Source organism: Diorhabda sublineata, chromosome 10, assembly GCF_026230105.1.
Source record: "Diorhabda sublineata isolate icDioSubl1.1 chromosome 10, icDioSubl1.1, whole genome shotgun sequence".
In the NCBI taxonomy this organism is placed as follows: domain Eukaryota; kingdom Metazoa; phylum Arthropoda; class Insecta; order Coleoptera; family Chrysomelidae; genus Diorhabda; species Diorhabda sublineata.
This window is the reverse complement of record NC_079483.1, coordinates 10,482,624-10,506,476: the sequence shown is the minus strand read 5'-3', so window position 1 is coordinate 10,506,476 and position 23,853 is coordinate 10,482,624. Positions and strand designations below refer to the sequence as shown.

General features: G+C 32.5%; 1 protein-coding gene across 4 annotated transcripts in view; it reads left to right on the top strand.

Annotated features, from left to right (window-relative positions):
- LOC130449454 (probable multidrug resistance-associated protein lethal(2)03659) overlaps positions 1 to 23,853 on the top strand; it is a 51,138-nt gene that overhangs the window by 16,005 nt on the left and 11,280 nt on the right. For all 4 annotated transcript variants that reach the window (XM_056787272.1, XM_056787271.1, XM_056787270.1 and 1 more), the window contains exons 3-14: positions 662 to 895; positions 3,785 to 4,215; positions 6,586 to 6,742; positions 9,417 to 10,264; positions 11,766 to 12,204; positions 16,068 to 16,286; positions 17,819 to 18,008; positions 18,962 to 19,112; positions 20,740 to 20,970; positions 21,049 to 21,394; positions 22,079 to 22,278; positions 23,451 to 23,682. In XM_056787272.1, the coding sequence (XP_056643250.1) occupies positions 662 to 895; positions 3,785 to 4,215; positions 6,586 to 6,742; positions 9,417 to 10,264; positions 11,766 to 12,204; positions 16,068 to 16,286; positions 17,819 to 18,008; positions 18,962 to 19,112; positions 20,740 to 20,970; positions 21,049 to 21,394; positions 22,079 to 22,278; positions 23,451 to 23,682 (3,678 nt within the window). The remainder of the gene's footprint in view (positions 1 to 661; positions 896 to 3,784; positions 4,216 to 6,585; positions 6,743 to 9,416; positions 10,265 to 11,765; positions 12,205 to 16,067; positions 16,287 to 17,818; positions 18,009 to 18,961; positions 19,113 to 20,739; positions 20,971 to 21,048; positions 21,395 to 22,078; positions 22,279 to 23,450; positions 23,683 to 23,853) is intronic.

Sequence of the window (23,853 nt, the reverse complement as noted above, 5' to 3'; positions counted from 1 at the left end):
AGTCATTCAATTATATTAAAACGTCAACAGTAAAAATATAAATAAAAACAATTAGAAACAAACATTTAGATAAAACTTTTTAGTAATGTCTTACAACTATATTGTTTGTGAAGCTTTAAAATGTATTTACATTTTGTTTATAATTGTTATTATTTATTATTTTCCATTTAGTTGAATGACTGTTTTCCTTGTTTAATGTAAATAAAGTGTTAATGGAATTTGTTTGTGTTTGTCTAGTCACGTTATTATAATACTGTGTATGTCTTGCAGAACTTGATAATGAGTCAATTCTTGCTTATGTGAAAATCGCTAGTAAAAGCCATTCTCTATATTTTGAGATGCCATGAAACTGGAGGAGTTAGAGAAATACCGAAAAGATCCAAAATGTACCCATCAAAATTGAGGCAACTTTCGATGTTAGATCCACAAGACTAAATCGAATTTCATTTAATCATCTTTGTTTGAAAAAAAGTTACTTATCAGTTACCAAATATATTAGTTCTAGAAACTCCTTTCAATTCCTTTCTTTGTTATAATAACAGGTTTTATGTACATTTCAGGGAGCTCAAAAATAAGTTTGATATAGACCAAATGCCATTTGAATAATCAATGTAACGGTGTTGTCCGAATTTTATGCGTTGATCTCTTTATTTTGTTGCAGTTGGGGATTAAAACTTTTCTATAAAGGTTGGAAAAAAGAACTGAACGAAGACGATCTTTACAAACCCTTCGAAGAACACGAATCTCATTATTTAGGCGATGAATTAGAAGCACTCTGGAAATTAGAAAAAATAGAACATTCTCATCCATGTCTCTTACGTCCCATATGGAAATTGTTCAAAAAAGATATTATACTACACGCTTTATGGATGTTTATTTTGGAATTTGTTATAAAGTAAGTACCGAGTTCAAAATTCATAATCTATTACTCTGAATTACCTATTCGTTACTGCTTGTATTTCATTCTGAAATAAACCGAAAGGGAAAAAATTGTTAATACATGAATAAGTATGCAAAATAATATTAACATTTTCTTTTGATATCATTCTAGTCTCCATTTTCTTATATATTTCACTTTGCGGATATTTCTATGTTTCCTCATATGTCTAAATTCAGAATAATGAAGTTTCGTCACAGTACATCCGTTACGTCTATATCTGGCCATTTTCATGAATGTCCAGAAAGCTTTCGATCGTCTCTAGTACACTGGACTTGCTAGGAACCTTCTTGGTATCGCTCTGCTGTATTATATAATAAAATTGATAAAATCAGATTTTGTTTGAGATTATCCTGATTTCTCGGAATCATCTGGCCATTGCTGGTCATTTTCATGAATGTCCAGAAAGCTTTCGATTGTGTCTGGTACACTGTACTTGATAGGAAGCTTCATGGTACCTCTTTGCTGTATTTTATAATAAAATTGATAAAATCAGATTCTGTATGAGATTATCCTAACTTCTCAAAACCATCTGGCCATTGCTGGCCATTTTCATGAATGTCCAGAAAGCTTTCGATTGTGTCTGGTACACTGTACTTGATAGGAAGCTTCTTGGTATCGCTCTGCTGTATTTTATAATAAAATTGATAAAATCAGATTCTGTATGAGATTATCCTAACTTCTCAAAACCATCTGGCCATTGCTGGCCATTTTCATGAATGTCCAGAAAGCTTTCGATTGTGTATGGTACACTGTACTTGATAGGAAGCTTCATGGTACCTCTTTGCTGTATTTTATAATAAAATTGATAAAATCAGATTCTGTATGAGATTATCCTAACTTCTCAAAACCATCTGGCCATTGCTGGCCATTTTCATGAATCTCCAGAAAGCTTTCGATCGTGTCTGGTACACACTGGACTTACTAAAATGCTTCTTGGTACCGCTTTACTGCATTATATAATACAATTGATAAAATCATATTTTGTATGGGATTATTCTAATTTCTCAAAATCATCTGATCGTGTCTGGTAGACTGGACTTGCTAGAAAGCTTCTTGGTACCGCTCTGCTACATTATATAATAAAATTGATAAAATCGGACTTTGTATGGTATTATTCTAATTTCTCAAAATCATCTGGCCATTGCTGGCCACTTGCACGAATATCTAGAAAGCTTTCGATCATATCAATTATACGTATAATACTTCAGCACGGTACCCGTACAAACTTCATTCAAATGCGGAGGATGCCTCACTGGTTGGTTCTGTCCCAGACATACGCTCTCTGAAACTTCGATATCATAATCTCCTTACTTATTTCTCGAATTAATTCGAAAAGTCTCAAAACTCGCTTATAATCATCCCAATACCACGAGGCTAAGACATTTACCCCACGATATTTGTCTGATATTTAGGAGACAAAGTCTCGAGAATTGTAGGAAAGCAGTTTATTTAGGAATGCGATTCACTCAAACTCTCAATTAAACGATCGATCTGGATGCCACTCTAAACAGATTTTGGAGGCGAGTCTGTACCATCAAGGCATTATAGAGAAAAAGCCTAATGCACTCTACTATCTTAAGAGGACCTTGACTTGTGATCAGTTACTTCTGAAACACAGCAAACACAAGTGCTGGTTCATCCCCAGCAACATAGTTTATATCAATATATACACAACTCCAACTGCAAACTTTCAATACGTGATTTGCACAATTTATGCAATATCCTTCCCACGCACACAGTTAGCGAGTGCCACAAGAAAGGACACTATCATAAGCTGTAGAGGAAATTTTTTCCAATATCTGGACCAGAAAATGTACAGCCATATAAATGAAGCATATAGAATTGAGGATTGAGTATGTAGAGCAGATCTATATAAAAAAGAAGCTCAATACGAAACGCACTATTGAGTCGAAATCGATAAGCATCAACCATTCCACCTTGACTCAACTATTCAGTTATGTAGGGTGCTCATACAGATAATTAAGAGTCAATGAGGTCCCGATCAGTTTTTATTCCTCATTAGTAGCACAAAAAGATTAATCTAACAGGTCTTTTATTTGGAGGATTAAAAGAAAACGATGATATTCTGTTCATTAAACAAATTACTAAATGGAAAATTCGAATCGTTACATGGTAAGTTGCAGAATTAGCCTGCAAAATGTTTGAGCTTTTACAGAATGAGTGAAAGAAGTTCCAATGAAACAACTTTCCGATACACCGCCTCCCAAAATTTAAGTTGAAATTGACCTCTGAATATTCCTTAAATGACTTGAGATACAGCGCAGGTTTTTTCCCGAATAACTTTAGGTTGTTGAAAATAGGATGAACAGATGTATCGTGTGTAATGTCCTATTTAGTAATCTATTGTTGAAAATAGGATGAACAGAAAATCTTCGTTTCCTTGCCCTTTTTCATCCTGCTAATGGAAGAGAGCACTGGTCAGATTGATCATTCGGTACTATTAATAAGGAGTCTCTATATGCGCATCCTATACAACTAAATAGTTGAGTCGAGCTGAAATCGTGGATGCCCATCGATTTCAACTCAATAGATGAGTTGATGGAAAGTTGTATGCAAACGCTTAGCCTAAATAAAATGAGTGCTGACATGTTCAGGTTAAGGTTGGAAACTCATAGAGACTCTTATACATAGAACCAACAAATAATCAATGATCTGATTAAATAGATTCAAAAATAATCATTAGAAAATTACTGGACACTGAAGCCGAGGACAGTACAAAACTAGTTAAACTGTTCAGTAAAATGTTTATATTTTGAAATGAATTATTTTAGATTTTTCTTTTTAAATTGTTCACCGATTGTTTACAATCTTTTTTTTTTACAGATTATCTCAGCCGATGTTGATAAAGAAATTAATAGAGTTTTATACGCCCAATCAAACCTCTACGACACTTTTAGAAGCTTATATATATTCTGTTTTTATAGTTATTACATCGTTTTTACTCGTCGTTATAAATCATTGGTTTCAATTGTCGCTTCAGCATCTCGGAATGAAAATCAGAATAGCTTGTTGTTCGTTGATTTACAGAAAAAGTTTGAAATTGAGCAAAAAAGCTTTAGTAAAAGTCACCATCGGGCAAATGATTAATCTACTATCCAACGACGTTAATAGATTCGACAACATTTTTAGATATTTTCATTATATTTGGGTTGGTCCGTTAGAAAGCATCATCATCATGTATTTGATTTATGATGTTACTGGATATACTGGGTTAGCGGGATTTTTGGTATTGCTACTTTTCATTCCTTTCCAAAGTAAGTACACATCATATTAGTTCTCATCTATCCAATCTATCGATAAGATCCAAAAGCCGTAAATTTATGGAAAGACATTGTACAAGATCCCATTTTTCTTATAGATTGAAGGGAAATTCTAATTTTAAGAAATTCATTAGATTTTAATATTTAAATATCCGTTAAACATTGTTATGTTTAAAATTTTAACTTTCAAAATTTGAATCTGCTAAAAGATATACAAATATTGATACATAAAAACATATGACCGAAAGGTAATATGTACTACGAAAACCAACATAGTAAACATAAGAAATAACGTAGAAGTAACCTTTTGAGAAGTCGACCAAGCTCTGAAGACCTCGAGAAACAGAAAATCTCCAGGACAGGAGTGAGCCCATAATGAACTATTAGTGTACGGTGGCCAACATCTCACACAAGAACTTACAAATCTTACTCAAAATATCTTGCTACATTGTAAAAAACAGATCAGTACAACTATACTCGTGTTTAGAAAAGGAGATAAACAAGATCCGATTAATTACGGGGACAGAAATTTGCTAGATACAACATTGAAGCTTGCTACAAAAATTAACTCGATTAGAACACTAAAAGATGAGAGCAGCAAGGATTCAGATCAGAAAAAGTCTGCGTAGATGCAGTAATTATCTTACAACAACAGGTTCAGAAATCCATTGAATATAACAAATTTCATTCTCTTCGCAAAAACCTTTGACCGTATTGAAGTGAAAAATGATTCACCTATTGTATTAAAGATTATTTTCAAATAATGCAAATTAGAAACAGAAGAATAATACAACAGAGAATGAAATAGAAGTACCTTGGAATTGAGATAACCAATTAAGGACACGTAATATACGAGGTAAGAGGACAAGTAGCTGGAGCAAATAAGGTCGCGGGATGTCTTCAGATCGTAGTATGGCGGAACAAACAACTAAGACAAGAAACAATAACACGAATTTACAAAGCGACAATCAGTCCTATAATAAACTATACATCAGAAACAAGACTAGAAATATAAAAAAATTCGCAGGCGGATCTCGGAAAACACTATTAGACCGAGAGAAAAGCGAAAACATTAGATGATTATGTGACGTAGATAAAGAATGGTATCAAGCATGAAAAATAATGGAACCAGCATATATGTCCAATGACAGGCGATTAGACTGGTAAAAATAGCAAGGGATAAATGTCCAATTGGATCCAACGATGGTGTGACAGTCTAGAGCTAGGATCTAAAGAGGAGCAGATGTTAAACCTATTATGGAAGAAAGAAGAAGAAGATGAATACATATATTACATTTTTTCTGTTTAAAGTAGGTGTATTATATGCTAGTTCTTTTACAATGTTGTCATAAACGAATTGAAAAAATATAACTTTCTACAGTCTATGTTTAACATCATAACTTTCGTGGAAATATATGTTGAATTCGCACAAAAAGTCTCGTATTTTACATTTTTATTACTGGAACCTGGTATCTTCTACTAACCATGGTAGGATGTAATATCCATCAAAATGTAACCCCAACCCCAAAGGAACTAAAGTTGTGATGGAACAATTGATTAAGTCTTCTAGGGTACATTATTGTATTTTTTTTTGTTTGGAAGCTATCGAATTATTCACAATTTGTAAAACTGTATTTTTCGTGGCCCCGTTCTACTAACTTCAAACACTTCTATCCATCATTTTGTTTTCAACGGGCAAATATTTGCGTTGTTTCGTGAACATTTCAAAAGACACTATCGACCTTCATAATACACACAGTTTCATGGCTCAAAATGAACTGACACAAACAAAGTCGTTGGGATCGTACATAATCCGACGTTATTAAGGTTAGGTATAAATATATTTCATCTCATATATTAACTGGAAGCTAGTCACGTTTTTGGATCGTGAAAAATTCTATACCAAATTCGAATAAACGTAGTCTCCAGCAAGTTTTTTTCTGAAAACTCAAAGAGATTAAAAATGTATAGATACTACATCTATAGTAGTAGTCTACTCGCAAGACAACTCGTGATTCACCCCAAACATCGGAAAAAACTTGGAGAGTTATTTAAGAGACTGTTTATTGCTAACAAATTGATGGAGAATGCAGCTTTATAAAGCTTAAAAGCTTCGAATATGATAAAAGAAGTGTCATTTTTTTAGTTGGCTATATAAAAACCAAATTTGATGCTTCTAATTATTGCTCCTTTGAATTATCAACTTACCAATTTCAAGAATAGCTTTTAGTTGGTACATCCGTAACAACTCTTGATATATTATTAGAAGCTTTTTAAAACATAAATTAAGTGAAAATGAATGATTTTGCTTTGTTTCCATTATTTCAATTAAAACTTGTACATATTTGATGCACATTTTTTTAGTGGTCATGGGAAAACTTACAACACAGTATAGACAAAAAACAGCGATGAAAACCGATGAAAGAGTTTTGTTGATGAGCGAAATTATTTTTGGAATTCAAGTTATAAAAATGTATACGTGGGAAAGATCGTTTTCTCGTTTAATAGAGCAAATTAGGAAGTGAGTATTCTCATTTAAACTTGTTTAAGTTATTTGTTGTAAGGATGATAATGTTTTTTATTCACCGTCTCACTTGTCACATCCAGTATATGTTTATTTTAAGTGTGGCAGTTACTTTATACAGATTTGTTCATTATATTAGCGACAAAAGCTATGGAAAAGTTAGGTTAGGTCAGTTCACGTCTGGTACCCTGTTTAAACCAAACACAGATTATAAAACACTCTAGGAGCACAAAAATAAACAGGATATTTCTCTAGAACACAATCAACACTCTGTTTTGACCACGATACATACCTACATGACGTGGTATTTGACATCTCGACCAATGATAATGCGTTTATCAAATTTGAATTTTGCTCGCTAATTTCGCACTATTTAATGATCATTTTATACAGTTAAGAGCAAATTAAAAGTTGAAATAATTATTTTATGATAATATTTTTGCGAAAAAATAATCAATCGAATTTATATCGCATGCCTATTCTCTATTGTCATCAGGTCACGTAGCGTGTCAATCGCCCGCTTGCAAAAACCAAAGGTGCCGCTTTCATGAGAATATTTCTTATATTTACCACCAATTAACGATGACATAATAATGTCGGATGATATTTAGAAAGTACTTTACAATTTACAATGATCACCATCGGCTTCTTGACAATAGCCGAGGCAATTTTGGAATTCTCGTACATTTTGTATGACCTCGGGGGTTATTTTGTTAATTTCTTCCGTTATCCTAGCACTTGAATCAGCATTATTGTCTAGTCTATTAAAATATACTTTAGATTATGAATAACCCCATAAGAAGTAATCGAGAAGAGTCAAATCGGGGGATCCAGCCGGCAATTGGATCGTTCCACGTCTTCCAATCCAGTCAAATTGGCTTGAAGATGATTTTCGAAGAAATTCAATATGTGAATGCTTCATGCTTTTTTGTGTTGCCAGTACTATTTCACAGAAACTTTAATTTCAATTTTTTTTAACATGAAATTAATAGATATTCGTTAGAATTTGCTTAGAATAGTCAGGTTTTTGGTTAGTAAAGTAGAATTTCAGTGTCCTTGTGTATCCTGTCAGATATTTACTCTGAATTATTAATTTTTTTCGTGAAGATGATGAATTCGTGAGATTGACTGAAATTTCATTGAAATTGTATCGATTTTATTAAAAATACGTGGGGATTTGAGTTAAATTGAGAGCAGATTCTAATAAAATTGATAACGACGTGAAACTAAAAGGAAAATTATTAATTTTAACTGCCATTTGCTTCGAATCATGAGAATCGGATTTAGAATTGTAGAATTTCAATGACATTTTGTAAAAATTTCCTTTGAATTGAGAAGATGTTTAGTAAATTTGAAAAAATTATGAAATCTTTCCAAATTTTGGATTTCATCCTTCCAGAAGGATGAAATCCAACATAAAATTATTTGATTTGTTTGGAATTTAGTGCTATTTAGTAAATTATCTGAATTATTGGAATTGGCTCAAGTATTAGAGATATTAATTGAAATTCGAGTAAAATAATTTTAAATCTGTCTAGAAATTCACAGTATTTCGGATTAACATGATACTAAATTCTAGTAACATTACCAGAGGAGTGAAATTTGCTTGTACTTGGAAAAACCAGTAGAATTTCAGTGCCATTTTGCAGAAATTGTCAAAATATAAATATGAATCAAGTTAAAAGCTTCCCAATATACTCATATTTGGCGAATGAAGAGATTGAGCCGAATTTGAATTATATTGGATAGAATTCACAGTAATTTGGATTGACGTGTTAATAGATTTCAATAAGATTGTCAGATACGTTTTTATCTTACAGAAAATTAAGTAATATTATTGGGTGGAATTTGGGTTACAATTGTAGAATTTTAATACCATTTAAAAATTTGCTCTAAATAGCTTAAAATTGAATTAAATTGAAATATTTTCAGTAAATTTTGATAAATTTATTATATTGAGCCAAATTTTAGAGAGCTTAGTTGAAAAATGATAGTAAATTTTCGTAAAATTCTCAAAGGGGTCAAATTTAGACAAAAATTAAGTGATATTATATTGAAATTTCTGGGATTTGTTAGAATTTTGTTTTGAGAAGTATAATTTCAGCACAATTTGCTCTGAATTGACTGTTAGCTGGACTACCAGTAAAATCTATCAAAATTACTTTGTGATTTGGGTTAAGAGGATAGTACTAAACAAAAAATGAGTTATTTGAATTACAAATCAAACTCGTCAGGATGTGTATAACAAAGTTTTGGCTCTTAATGGCCTAAATTTTGATCCAATCGAAATTTTTTCAGTAAATTTGACGAATACATGAAATCACCAGAAATAGATTGAGATTGAATGGAATTCGTATCGACTTTGTCAAAAATATACAGTGATATGGATTGAAGTTAAAGTAGATTCTAGAAAAAATGACTAAGGTATAGAACTGAACCAAAATTGAATGATATTAATTGAAATTAATTTAGACTCGACAGGATTTTGATTAGAAATATTGAATTTTACTGAGGATCCTACAAATACATATCTAAATCACCATAATTTGCAACAAAATTTTCAATATCTTCAGTCAATGCGTGAGATTCACTAGTATTGACCTAACCCCTAACTAAATAAACAAAATAACAATCATCAATCAATCAACAATCTAATATCTTCTTTTTTCAGATCTGAAATAAAACAAATTCGCTTAACGTCTTACATCCGTGCGCTCCATATGTCTTTTAACAAATTCATCACTAGAGCTTCAGTTTTCTTATGCATTATCACGTACACTTTTACCGGAAACAGATTAAACGCAAGCTACGTCTACGTCATATCCTCTTTTTACAACATTTTAAAATCCGCTATAAGTAACGATTTTCCACAAGCTATAACTCAAACAGCTGAAGCTTTAGTTTCGATAGCCAGAATAGAAGAGTTTCTTCAGTTCGATGAAGTATACCATGAGTCCATAAGCGAACCGTATAAAGCTAAAAAGATTTCTTCGGGTACACTTCTTATAAATAGCGCCAAGAAAAATAAATCAGTTGGAGTTTATTTAGAAAACGCTTCTGCTAAATGGGGAAGCAGTCAAGATGAAAACACCATTAGTAACATTAACTTCAACGTCGGACCCCAACAGTTAGTAGCTATAGTAGGAGCAGTCGGTTCCGGTAAAACCTCTCTACTTCAAGCTATAATGAAAGAACTTCCTCTTAGTCAAGGTACCAAGGACGTAGTTGGTAAGATATCTTATGCTTCCCAGGAGCCGTGGCTTTTCGCCGGAACTATTAAACAGAATATCTTATTTGGAGAACCTTGGGATGCTAAAAAATATGAAAGAGTTATAAAAGTATGTGCTTTAGAAAGAGACCTTTCAATTTTACTCCACGGTGATAGAAGTTTGGTTGGTGATCGCGGAATCTCGTTGAGCGGAGGACAAAGAGCGAGAATAAATTTAGCCAGAGCAGTTTACAAGGAAGCAGATATTTATATACTCGATGATCCATTATCTGCTGTAGATACTCACGTAGGTACGTATAATCCTCATATAAATATATTCGGATAAAATTGAAATGAAATTAATCAGCATATCAAAACAATCGAATCGCTACTGTTGAAATGCAACTATCATTATATAATAATGACTAGTTTAAATATCGAAAATATAATTCCCACGTAAGTTTTATTTGGTTTTCAAATGTGATTTCTAGCGTTCTTTTATACCAATTTTACATTTTGCGGTTCATAGTAAACGCTCCAATTCTGCTATCTTGATCATTACTGGCTAACGTAATTCGTGAGCTGTGTGCAAATAACCATGTCAAGACACGAACTTGCAAAATGGTGAAACCGTTTGATTGGAATTGTTAATAGTGCAGGAATTCAAGCTCAAAATGGTCAAACCTCCGAATTACCTGAAAATTTATAATTAAGCTCATCTTACCTTCCATATCAAGATCTACATGGTCGCAAAGTGTGTAAATTGTTTTTAAGGGTGAAAACCACCCCTTACCGAAAAATACCAATATTATAGTTTTTCCTACTTTTTTTTCAATTCAAATGTTTTTCGCTTATGCAGCAAAAATATCTTAACATATTGTATAATAGAAAATCTATTTATTTTGAAGTATCAACCCTTAAAAATCTTAAAAACTACCTTTCTGATGAAAATAATATCGGAAAAAATCTTTTAACGATTTAAAACAATGTAATTTCATTTTGACTGTGAAAAATTCATAGCATTTTAATACAATTTAATTGGTTATTGATTTTTATTATTCAGCCTTTAAAAACTACCCCTTTGCAAAGAATGAGATAAAAAAATTTTCTCTTAGTACTCTCAAATGTACCTACAGGTAACAGAAAAAATCCGTTCGCCAAAATTTTAACTTTTTTATATCCTATAATTCACAAAAAAAAATTTCAAATTCTTATTTTTTATGTAACTCCAATAATTTGGAAGCTATCAGATTAAAAAAAACACTTTAAAGGTAATTTTCAGGGCTTGAGAACCTTCACGTTTTAATAATAAAGGGTCAAAGGGCGTAAATAAACAATCCTCGCACTATAGTGACATATTAATTTGGTTATAACTCCATCAATTTTTATGATATAAAAAAATATCAAAATAATCTTCATAGAAAATGCTTTAATTTGATTCTTTATTTGTTTTCATTTTGTTTCATTTGTTTTTCAAAAATAGTATTTCTAGCTACTTTTTTATTTTATTCACTACTGGTATTTTAATGTCTCGTGTGTACGAATGACACTTTTTTTCATTCGTGAAAAGATAATGACGATTCAAGTTACATTCTTCACATACAGCAATGATTTGTGAACACTCCAAACACCAATTCTTTATTACATAATGATGATAAACGATTATTTATAAACTTAGTACTACACAGTAAAGGAAAAGATTGGAAAGAGCAGATGAAATCTCTTTATTAGACAGTCTCATCATAATTTTATACGTGTATCACCTTTCGAATTTCTAAACGCCCTGAATATTTTTGAAAATTTATTTTACAGGTAAACAAATATTCGAGGACTGCATTTGTAGCTATTTACGTGGCAAATGCACCATTCTCGTTACGCATCAATTGCAATATTTAAAGAATGTGAACAAAATATTTTTATTAGAACGCGGTAGAATAGCCATCAGTGGTACCTATAAAGAACTGTCTGAATCAACGGTAGAATTTGCGAAATTACTTAAAAATCACGATGAAGATGAAGAATGCGACGATACTATTGATGAGGAATCGTGCGTCATGAAATATTTCGAAAATTTGACCGGAGAAGATCCACCAGAAAACATTGAAAAAACAAAGATTGGTAGTACTTCATCGGTAGTCTACGCGAGATATTTGAAATACGCTGGTGGATGGTGTTGTGGATTTTACGTGCTTGTCCTGTTCATTCTAACTCAATTTGCTGCAAGTGGATCGGATTATTTTGTCAATGTTTGGTGAGTTACCCTATTCTTTTAATTTTTAATACTTTGTTATTGATAATTTGCTTATCAAAAAACTTGTACGTCACTATTATTCAAAATTCAATCAAGAACTATCAGACTATCATTAAATAAATTCTGGTATTCATCAGTGCAGTATTCTGGAACCATTCACAGCTGTTAAGGTATATCAACTGTTTACAGCTGATATACCTTCCCTTCTACGATATTCATAGTTGATACACGAGTGAAATTTTCAAAACCATTTAACAATCCTGGCTCAAATAATGAAACAATAGCAAACCAAATAATGAAAAAAATGATACTTACTCCTTCATGGATAAACGAAATCAAGCTCTAGGGTTGTAACAAGCCTTCCATTACAAAAATTCTCCTGCCATTTCATTCCGAAATTCGACGCTAAATGGATGGTATGTCTAAAGTCAAACTATCCTTAATGATCCAAGTATTGTTAAATCCCCCATTGCAAATACGAAGACTAAAAACATAATGGTCGGAAGATTTGTGAGATAAACTCGCAGAGAACCGTTAATGAACGCTACCTGTCTCAAAACACTCAACTGCACTATACAATTTTTTCTCTATTTGCAAATAAAGAAAAAATTATTTATTATAGTAGACGAACGATATCAACATCAATTACGGCTGAATTTAAATTATATTCAGTGATACAGGATGTACCAAAAGTAGTCGAACAAATAGTACAGGTAAAATAGGATTAATCCCAAAATAAAATTCTAGATTCTCAGAGGTTTTCGGTTACTGAATAAGCATAGCAAACAAAATTACGTGCAGGTGTTTTCGAAATTTTGGAACGCGAATAAGTAGAAAACTAAGAGGAATTCGAAAAGCACTGTCCCAACAAAAACTGTAGAACCTAAAATTTTCTACGAAAAAGGTCTTCAGTTATTTTTTCGTTAGAGTCACTATTTCTGCGTAAATCTCCGGATTTACATTCTAGGTGCACATGGAAACTCTTGAAAAACTACTTTGTTTTCAAAAAATCAAAACGCAACATAATGGTTAAGATCTCTATTTTCTACGAGGGTAAGCTAGCATAATTTTCGATAATCTTGCGAGACGAAACACTTGAAGTTTTAATGGATATATTTCATCAGTAGCCATATAAACACGCAAATCCAACAAGAGATTTGTCGTTCGTGTTATTATCAATATTTTCATGTATATCGGGTGTTCCAAAACGTTTGCGAGTTATATCACTGCATTAAGTTAATTTGTGATTAATCTCTGCGTTATAGACATGTGATTGTTTGGTGATTTTTAATCGACTATTTTCGCTTAATGCAGTGATATAACCCGCATGCGAAACACCCTGTATAACATGAACTACTTCTTGGTTTGAAACGAAGTAACTTTAAAAAAAAACGATCTTCGTTCTCGGTTGATTATTATTCCATTATTTACAGACTTCTTTAAAGTATCTCTTTCACGAAAATGTGGTTTGCAGTTTTAGTTCAGGCCCTTTTTTTCGAATTCTATATAATTTAGAGGTTAGAAAAAAATGCTTGAAGATCTGTAGATAATTTTGTGCTGTACATTTTTTGCTCTAGAACTTTTTTCCGAATTCCTCGTTGTTCTCGAGTTATCCGCTATTAAAAATATTTTATAGTGTATAAACCCATTTTAAAGTGAAAATTTTCAGGCTAGGAACAAATTCCTGGAATACTTTTTTGTGGAGAATTTTTTACTCTACATTTTTTGTTACGTCAGTTTTTTTCGAATTACTCATAATTATCGAATTAGTCGCTTTTGAAAATTGTATTGAGTTTCAAGACGCAAATTTTCGAAAATCCGTAGCCGTAATATTCTTAAGAGTTGCTAGACTCATTCAGTATCCCAAAAGCTCCCAGAATCTAGAAAATCAAAACCGCCCAATTTAAGGTTTAAGCTCAAAATCGTCTAATTTGCGTGTATTAAAATCAAACATACAATTTTTCAAATGGAATGGATGCTCTATATTTGTTACATGGAAACTTAGGTCAACTCCGAATGACATTTGATGAATCTAGGATATGTTCTTGAGATATTCTATTTTTTTCGGAAATGAAAATTGTGGTATTGGAGGGATTTTTGCGACGATAAGCTTCTTCCCGATATTGAATGGATTACTTCCAGAAGAACTCATCTATTTTGAGTTGGTGGGGTCATTGTGTTGATTAAAGGCCATCTTCACCTCAATGATTTAGGAGTAATGATTACAAAAAAACAGAAAAGACGAGTGCGAGGAAGGATATTGAGGCGGAACCCAACCTTCATAACACCTCAACATTCATAAGAAGATACAAACAAAATGTGAAAACGGGAAAAATTTTGGGAAACAGACACTGGAAATGGAAAAGATGGGTATGTAAGACGCAAATATAAGAAAGATCTAGATGATAAAAGGAAATTCGACATTATAAAGGAGATCACAATAGGAAGGTTAATAATAGCATAGTAAAATGAATTTTGAAACATCCTTTTCCATTTCACATATTCACAGGAAATTGTATTACTTGTTTCAATGAATTATTGTGGATCAAGTGAGCTTTCTTGATCCAAATCTATTAGTAGGAACCAAAATATACGTCCATTTGAAGTAAGTGTTTGAAGTTTCAAAAATATTTGAAGTGTACCTCAAAGCTCATACCAAAATTCTGTGGCAAGATTTCTAATCAAACATTGAAAGAATGAAAAGAGAAAAATTTAAATAAAAAGAATGATTGGAAAAACTACAAAATGTTTTCTGATCTGCTCTAGATAAAGTTAAAAACATAAAACAAAGGAAAAAGCATTTAAAGAAGATTCTAGTAGTATAGGAATCAATAGACGGAAACTAAAATTAGAAAACACAGTAAATTACTTTATCGTAATTATCAAAATTATTTTAAACTGATTTTATATGAAATTAGACCTGAAGTCAAGATAAATCATGATGAAAAACAAATAAAAGGGTATATGGGAAATAGAAAGTGGTTTCCGCGGTCAGGATTATGAACAAAAGAACTAAGTTCACGGGTTGAAACGCGTTCGAATTTTTAAAACTTCGGCTCTCATTGTGGTGCCATTATCAAGAGAAGGGGGGAAATAGAGTGGTTATTCGTTCATTGGTAAGAAATGATCCGATTCCTGGATCTCAATCTGCCCACTCCACGCAACAAATCACCCCTTTTTTCGGTTCATTCCAAGTCCTCAATCTGCTTATTCCTTGGAATTTTATCGAGGAAATAAAAAGCTAAAACAAAAATATAAAATGATTATTATTATAGGGGATCTATTAGTGGGTTTTGTGGCTTTGGCGCTCGTGGAAAGTTACCGGCAATCTCTGACTATCATCCCTTATATGTTTTTAGACAGTTTGGACGTTTTTTATTTCGATAGCTTCTTGAATAATCCTAGACTTGAATGAGCGGAGTAGGGTGATAGTTTTGGTTCCATTGAAATCGATTGTGTGTCCGGTATGGACACTATGTTGGGCAAGAATGGAGGAAATATCGAAACTAGTAACAGACAACAAGTGTTCCTTAGCTCTAACAGAAAAATGTCAATTTGTTTGGCCAATATATGAACGGGAGCAATCTGGGTAAGGGATTTCATACACTCCATGGTGTTCGTTAGATATTATGTCTTTGAAGGATCTGATTAGATGGGTATTTCTGATTGGGTTTGAAGATTATGCAAATTTTGTCTGTTACACCATTGATATAAGGAAGTTGATTTTACAAACAAGTGGAGGAGGATGGAGGAATTGGAGATGAAAATTTGAGGACGCTCCTAGAAATTTGGGATTTGTTGAATTCCGAATCAAAGTTTGTCTCAAAAAATTCATTTAATTAACAGATGATTTCAAATTTCAGGGTGAATTTGGAGCAAACTAAATATTTGGAAGAAAAAGGTAACAAGTCGTTGCTTAGAGCAGTCGAAGATGATGTGCTTATGGAACAAAATTTCGATGATTTTTTCATTTATTCTATACGATACGCGAAACCATTCAATCCCGGATTTCTCAATACAAATAATTGTATAATAATATATAGTTGCATAATAGGTGCAGTTATAGTCGTAACTATTCTCAGGTAGGTACTTCATAATATTTAAATTTCACAGTGACAGTTATATAATGTAAATTTTGTTGATTGAAATTATTTCATAATCTGAAATGTGAAAAAAAAAGGTGGAAATTCATTTAAATAAGTTCAATATTGAAGAAAATAATATACTGCTAATTTATAAAAACTTTGTTTTATGAAAAAAACTAGAAATCAATCTAATTGAATGATTGGAAAAATTACCTCAACCTCATGGCTGGAAAATTTTGAGAAAATACTAATTAAGATTTCAGGATTGAATATTTCAGAAAATAAAAACAATTGATTGATATTTTGTAATAAAAAACTAACAACAAACAGCTATAGTAGATAATTTCAATATATAAATTAGGATTTGAATATTTGGAACGAATCCTTGGTAAGCACGCCTGCGATATGTACAGGATCATCTGATTTTAACGTTGGAACAAAAAGTATCAGTTCTGCTTTGAAATACGTAGTGATTTTGGAGGTGGCTTTTGCATAATCTGAGGTGCAATTTCTATAGGGGCTCGAACCGACTGTGTTCATTCTTAGGAGCAAAAATGTTCACGGAAGAAGAGGTTAGCCTTACATCGACTACATTGGAGATCACTTTACTTTTATGCATGACAATGCAAGGCTGCACACCGCTAGAATCGTGCAAAATTACATTGCAGAATTCAGTTTTTAGGTTATGGAGCAGCCAACATACAGTTCTGAGCTAAATCCGATAAAACATTAATGGGATGATCTAAAATGAAGAATTCGAGCTAGTTCTCTCAGTTCAAACTCGATCCCAGAGGTTATTGTTGCTGTAGAAGAAGAATTGCTTAACATTCCTTAAGAAATAATAGCTCAGTCGATAAGATCTATCCCTAATCGTTACAGAGATGTTGTTAGGGCCAGAGGACTTCATACCAATTATTAAGAAATTAAGTGTCAGGTTTTAAATTGTAAATAACCATATTTATGTTAATAATAATGAAATTTAATTTTCTTCAAGCATCAATTTAACATTAAAGCATATTAAATTGCATTTAGTACAGAATATTTTCTAAGTCTGATGTTTAATTTGGAAAAAATATACAGTTAAAGTCAAAAGTTTACAATGGACCAATTTCTATGCACTCACGTATATTACAAAGACTCTAAATTTCTATTTTACCCTTGATGTGGTGTCAAAATATTCAGATTCTTCTTGTAAAACTGTTTAATAATTTTGTCTATGTTCTTATAAACTCTATATCCCATTGATCAAAGTTTTTTTAAGTTCATGTGTCTATAATTCTTTCTCGCAGTTGTCTTATAATAAATATTGAGGTTTATTTTTTTAAAAAAATAAGATTAATCCTTGGCAATTCAATATGGAAGAAAAAATTCCGGTGAGTACTAGAACGTGAATGAGAGTTTTTATGACCATTTGAGGAATAGAATTTTCAAGTAAATCACAGAAAAAAATTTCAAAACCGTTGAGAAACATGGTGTATATGTCATCGAATAGAAATGAGAAAGAATCGAATGTGTTATTTCGTTTTTAGGTCAATTACCTTCTTCAAAGTATGCATGAAAGCATCGATAAGGATGCATAACACAATGTTTGCTAAAATATGCAATGGTACAATGCTTTTTTTCAATACCAATTCATCTGGAAGGATCCTTAATAGATTTTCGAAAGATATGGGTTGCATTGACGAAACGTTACCAAACGTTTTAGTGGATACCATACAGGTAACCGTATTCTTATGAAGAATTTTGGATATATCGTATATAGAACTATTTGAGCTGTATGAACTAAAAATAAAATCCTGTTTAAGATTTTTTTTGTAATTTTGTCTCTACTGTTAATAAATAATCCATTTCATATGATACTAATACGCAGACTTTTGTATATGAATCTTTTGTTTATTTTGAAGTCCAATTCTAGTTCATCTTTTTCAACTTTATTTATTATTTTAACTCTTCTTCTAATTCCTTCTATGCCTCTTAAATTGATATAGCTTTTATTCATAATTAAACAGGCCTCACACTCGAATGTTATTATGGATTTGTTTCAATAAGTTCAATTAGTACAAATACAAAAGGAAAAGTATTCAAACAAAAACTGGAACAAAACTGATACAATAATGAAATATTACACCTCAGCAGTCAGGATAGATAAGGGTGTTGATTAATTTAGCTTTGTACCCATAGCATGCGCACTTTCAAAATCAGTTCGCTTAATAATCGACTTGGGCCCCCATCCTGATAATAACATAGATATAGAGATTACGTGTGCTCGTTCGATAAAAAAGAATATAACAAATTGATGGAGAAAGACACTTCTGTATATTAGAGACTACATAGGCTATTGCTGCGGCTGTACAATTTCCACTTTTGGACTATTTGACTAATGTACTAGCTCATCATACTACTGAGAACGCTGGTGGTTGAATAATGTTAAGACACTGGAAACATTAAAAACTTACGGAGTTGTGGACTCATTCTCGTGTTGCAGACAATTGTTTGCTGAATTTTAATGGAAAAAGTTCTCATTAACACGTCAATTGAGTGTCATACCTTGCAAAAAACTGAATAAAACTAGGTATTAATTAAATATAATCTTCAACTGCTCATTTCAAAATCAATCAATCCGCTTATTCTTAAAGAAATAATAGTTATTATTGATAGTATTTTATTTTTAGATTGCTTTGAATGTATTGGCAGTTAATATTGTTATTGGTACAGTGAATCCTTGGATATTGATATCAACAATAGTTATAGGGTTGATATTTTACCTATTCAAAATTGTCTATGTTTCTTCAAGTCGAAACTTGAAAAGAATGGAAGCAACAAGTAAGTATAAATATATTTATTACTCTCTACTGAGCTTATAATAGTAGATATGTTTTACGAAGATGGGATTCGTTGTTCGTTTGAAAGAATAATTGCCAGAAAAATTATGCTTCATACTGACTCAAAATCTAAACAAATTCAGTATTTTCTTGTCACGTTTCCAAATAATTTCTCCAAATCATTTGCACGAAAACTTACCTGTCTTAACATCTTAACTACCTCAACCAAAGACTGATTTCTCGTAAAACTTTGAACATTTCAACATCACCGAGCAACCTATACGTTCTCATGATCATGTGTTTGAACTTCGCTCGTGTGAGTACTGGACTCAGTTACAACGTGTTTACAATTTCTTCCTCCTTCATGCACTAGTGGTATTCCAGATCGTCCTTGATGCCTCTACAATGGAAATGACATGTCATATGTAATCTATATTTGGTTAAAACACCACAATTATCAATTTTCGCTACTGTTTGAAGCGATTGATTGGTAAGGACCATCTTTGTGTACCTTAATTTGTCTAATGTCATCTGTATCCGTAAATTCTGTCTAGAGAGCAGATTTCTTAGAAATGTGATAGCTACACTTTCAACTACACCAAAAATGGGCTCAACGCCACCAATTTTGCTGATCCCAGTCTAGTGGCGTTGTTCGACTGATCGGGAATCCAAATGAAAGTCTAAAGCATACTTTTGACCTATAACTCAATTCGTGCGATTTGATAAGAGATGACGTAACTTGTAATATGAAAGCTGAACTAGATTCTATTTTGGGCGAGACTATTTCTTCATTATCAACAGTAAAATATTGGTAGCAGAGTTTAAACGAGGCCGTACGACCTGCGAAGACAAACATCGCAGTGGTCTACCAGGTGACAGCTGAAAAGAATTCACAAAGCGGTACTGAATGATCGTCGACTGAACGTGTGCGAGCTAGTAGACACAGTAAGCATTTTAAAATGTGCGGTACATCGCATATTAATTCAAAATTTTGACACGAAAAAGCTGTGCGCAAGATGAATGCCACGTTTGCTCACAATGGAACAAAAACAGCGTCGTGAATATATTCCCATCGAATGTTTGGAATTGTTTCACAGAAATTTTTGCGCCGTTTCATAACCAAACAAAAGAACAATCAAAACAATGAATTGGAAAAGGAGAATCGGCTCCAAAAAAGGCAGAGACCGTTCCATCTGCAGGCAAGATTATGGCGTTGGTTTGTTGGAATGCGTATGGGATAATTTTCATTGTAGTATTATGCGAAATTATTGCAACGTTTGAGCGAAGAAATCAAGCGAAAACGGCCGCATTTGGCCAAGAAGAAATGGTTATTTTATCAAAGCAATGCACCAGCTCACACATCCGTTATAGCAATGGCCAAAATAAATGAATTGGAGCTTAAATTGATACCTAATGCAACCTATTTGCCAGATTTAGCCCCCTCGCATTATTTTCTATTCCCAGACTGAAAACAATGGTTCGGTGGTGATGTCGTTAATAGTTCTTTTGAGGAGCTTGACGATTCTTATTCGCTAGGCCAAAATTTTTGTGTTTTCTTTGTTGGTCCAGTTACTTCTGGGATCATCATCCAATTAGTTTAACTAAATCGATTTCTCATTTTTCTTCAGCTCGAAGTCCAGTTTTTTCGCACATTCATGCTTCTTTGCAAGGTATCACGACAGTAAGAGCTTTCCAAGCTCAAGAAATTTTGAGAACCGAGTTCGATGAACATCAAGACCTTCATAGCTCGGCCTATTACTTGTTTATATGTTGTAATAGAACTTTTGGATTTTGGTTAGATCTGTTGTGCGTTGTTTACATAGCCGTAGTCACGTTTAGCTTCTTCGTCACCCAAAATAGTAAGTAAATTCTAGTTAAACGTCATTATTTACCATAAAGCTTATTTGCTACATGATTTATCGAATTATGTGTTGTAGATTATGGAGGAAACGTAGGTCTAGCTATCACTCAGGCTATCAGTTTAACGGGAATGTTCCAATGGGGTATGCGTCAATGGAGCGAATTGGATAACTCCATGATGTCGGTTGAGAGAGTACTCGAATATATTGAAATTAAACAAGAAATACATGGAAAGCAAAAAGAACCGCCGAAAAAATGGCCAGAACATGGAATGCTAGAATTTCAATCGGTTTACTTGAGATATGCCACAAATTTACCATACGTATTGAACAACCTCACTTTCAAAATTAAACCCAAGGAAAAAGTGGGAATCGTTGGTAGAACAGGAGCGGGTAAATCTACGTTAATCTCGGCACTGTTTAGGTGAGTACATTCGTCTCTAATCTATTGAAGATAAGCTAAAAATACGTAGAAATTAAGTGATTGACGTTTGGTATGAGTTTTGATTCAAACTTGGACACAGTACAAAGACAAAAGATCTACGTAGAGAGTGTTTTAACTAGAGATCAGGTGTTTTGGTAGTTGGTATCTATTGCAGAAAGTTGATATCCGATAATTATCTGTTATCTTAACGATTCACGATCAGACAACTAACATAATTGATAACAAAAGCTGGATTTTTTATTACTACCCGGAAACAAAATGTCAGATAATGGAATGACGTAGGTCAGTCTGTCTAAACCTAAAAAAGTAAGAATGAGCAAATCAAAAATCAAATGCTTTTTGATTTTTTCTTTGGAAATCAACCACGAAGAGTTTTGACATTAGATCCAAAGAGTAACTTTAGAACTTTATGTACAGGCTGAAATATTCCGAACCTTGAATTATGATAAGCGCTTCGTCACAATGGAATTTCGATAGACAAGATTTTAGATTCTAGGGTGTTTTATCCAATGAATCGTGTGCTATTGGCGGGATACGGAACATGTCGTTGCCTACAACTTTCGTAGATATTTTTTCAGATTATTAGAGTTATTTCACTTAAAACTTCGTTTGAAAAACTTTTCTTAAAAACCAATTTTACACCGATATCAAATTATTTTACAGATTGGCCGATATTGAAGGAAAAATTCTCATAGATGGGATTTGTACCTCCGATATACCTTTGAAAAGCATGCGATCGAAGATAGCCATCATACCTCAAGTTCCTGTATTATTTTCTGGAACGATTAGATCAAATCTAGATCCTATGGATGAATATGAAGACTCAGATTTGTGGAGAGCTCTGGATGATGTCGCTCTTAAAGGTGAAACCCCTTATTTTTGTATGAATCATGAATAAATTTCATGTTAATTTCTAAAAATTATATTTTGGACAATTTCATTTCAATACAAGAATTTTCTCTTATTTTATTTATTCAGAAGCAATTTAATTTGGATAAGTAATTTCAAAGAATTATACAATGATTCCTGTTCAATCTTTCACCTCTTAACTCGGTCTTCACCTTTGCAAACACAAAATTGACGGACTTGGTCAGATCAGGGCAACAGTCTTAGTAAGTTACGAGTATTATATCGTGTCGATCAAGCCCCAAAATATTGTAACCATCACTTTTTTGGTGCTTTTGTGACCTTTGCTTTTTTGGCACGAGCTCATCTTTCAGATGCTACACCATGGAATGTCTTTTGGATGTCGGATCATAGTAGAACACTATAATTTCATCACCCGTTAAAATTGCTGAAAACATTCTACTCGATGCTACTTTTGTCATATTAAAATGCTCATGAAGAATCATAAGAACACTTGTTTTGGACATACTAAAATTTCTTCTCTTTCTTCTTCTCTTCCCCAGAGATATAACTAATATTTAAGTGTTGAAAATGATGCAAGTCACCGTAAACAGCTGTTTTCGATTCCATCGATGTTAATCCTTCTTCAGTCTAAAACATTATAATAACGTGAAACTAAATTTAAGACATTTTTTAAAGCAACTTGATTAAATGGTCGTTCGAGCTCTACCATAATAAAATGGATCAAAGTAGCAAGTTGCAACTTAAAACTCATATAAAGCTTGTTAAGACTTGTCACTAACGCGTGCATGAATATTTTTGTGATTCGTGTGTTGTGGTCCGCATTTATAGCAAATAAAGGATTTATAAAAACAGAGACATCGACCTTAACAATTGATTGGAGACAATCCATTGGGCGAATTAAAAATTAGTATGTCCTGAACCTAATAGTAGAGTTAAAACTTACTCAAATGTTTCTTTTCAAGCGAAATTATTTGTTATTTCGGGTAAAAATATACGTTTAATAATTCTGCTATAATTTGTGTCCATTATTCACTTCTTCTTATTTTTTGGATGATAAGAGAATGAGTTTCAGCCCTATGCCATATTTTCTTGAAAGGACCTACTCCAGTTTCACAAATTGCTACCTGACTAACAAGATCATTCATTTATACATATGTTTTTACAGACGTTGTATCTGAGATGCAATTGGGGTTGGAGAGTAAAATAGGAGAAGGTGGATCAAATCTTAGCTTGGGACAACGGCAGTTGGTTTGTTTAGCTCGAGCTATACTAAGAAAAAATAAAATTTTAGTATTAGATGAAGCTACAGCTAATGTCGATCCTAATACAGATGCTTTGATACAGTCTACTATTAGAAATAAATTCGAAAATTGCACAGTGCTAACAATTGCTCACAGGTAAGTAACATAAAATGTGAGTCTCTAATTTGGAATAAATTCAACAATTCCAAGACTAATTTTTTTGACCAGAATATATATGTAATAATATTAAAATTGATAGTCCTCCAGAAGATGATCTTGGTAGATGACTGCAATTTTGTAAAGAAATTATGGATCAAATTGACATGA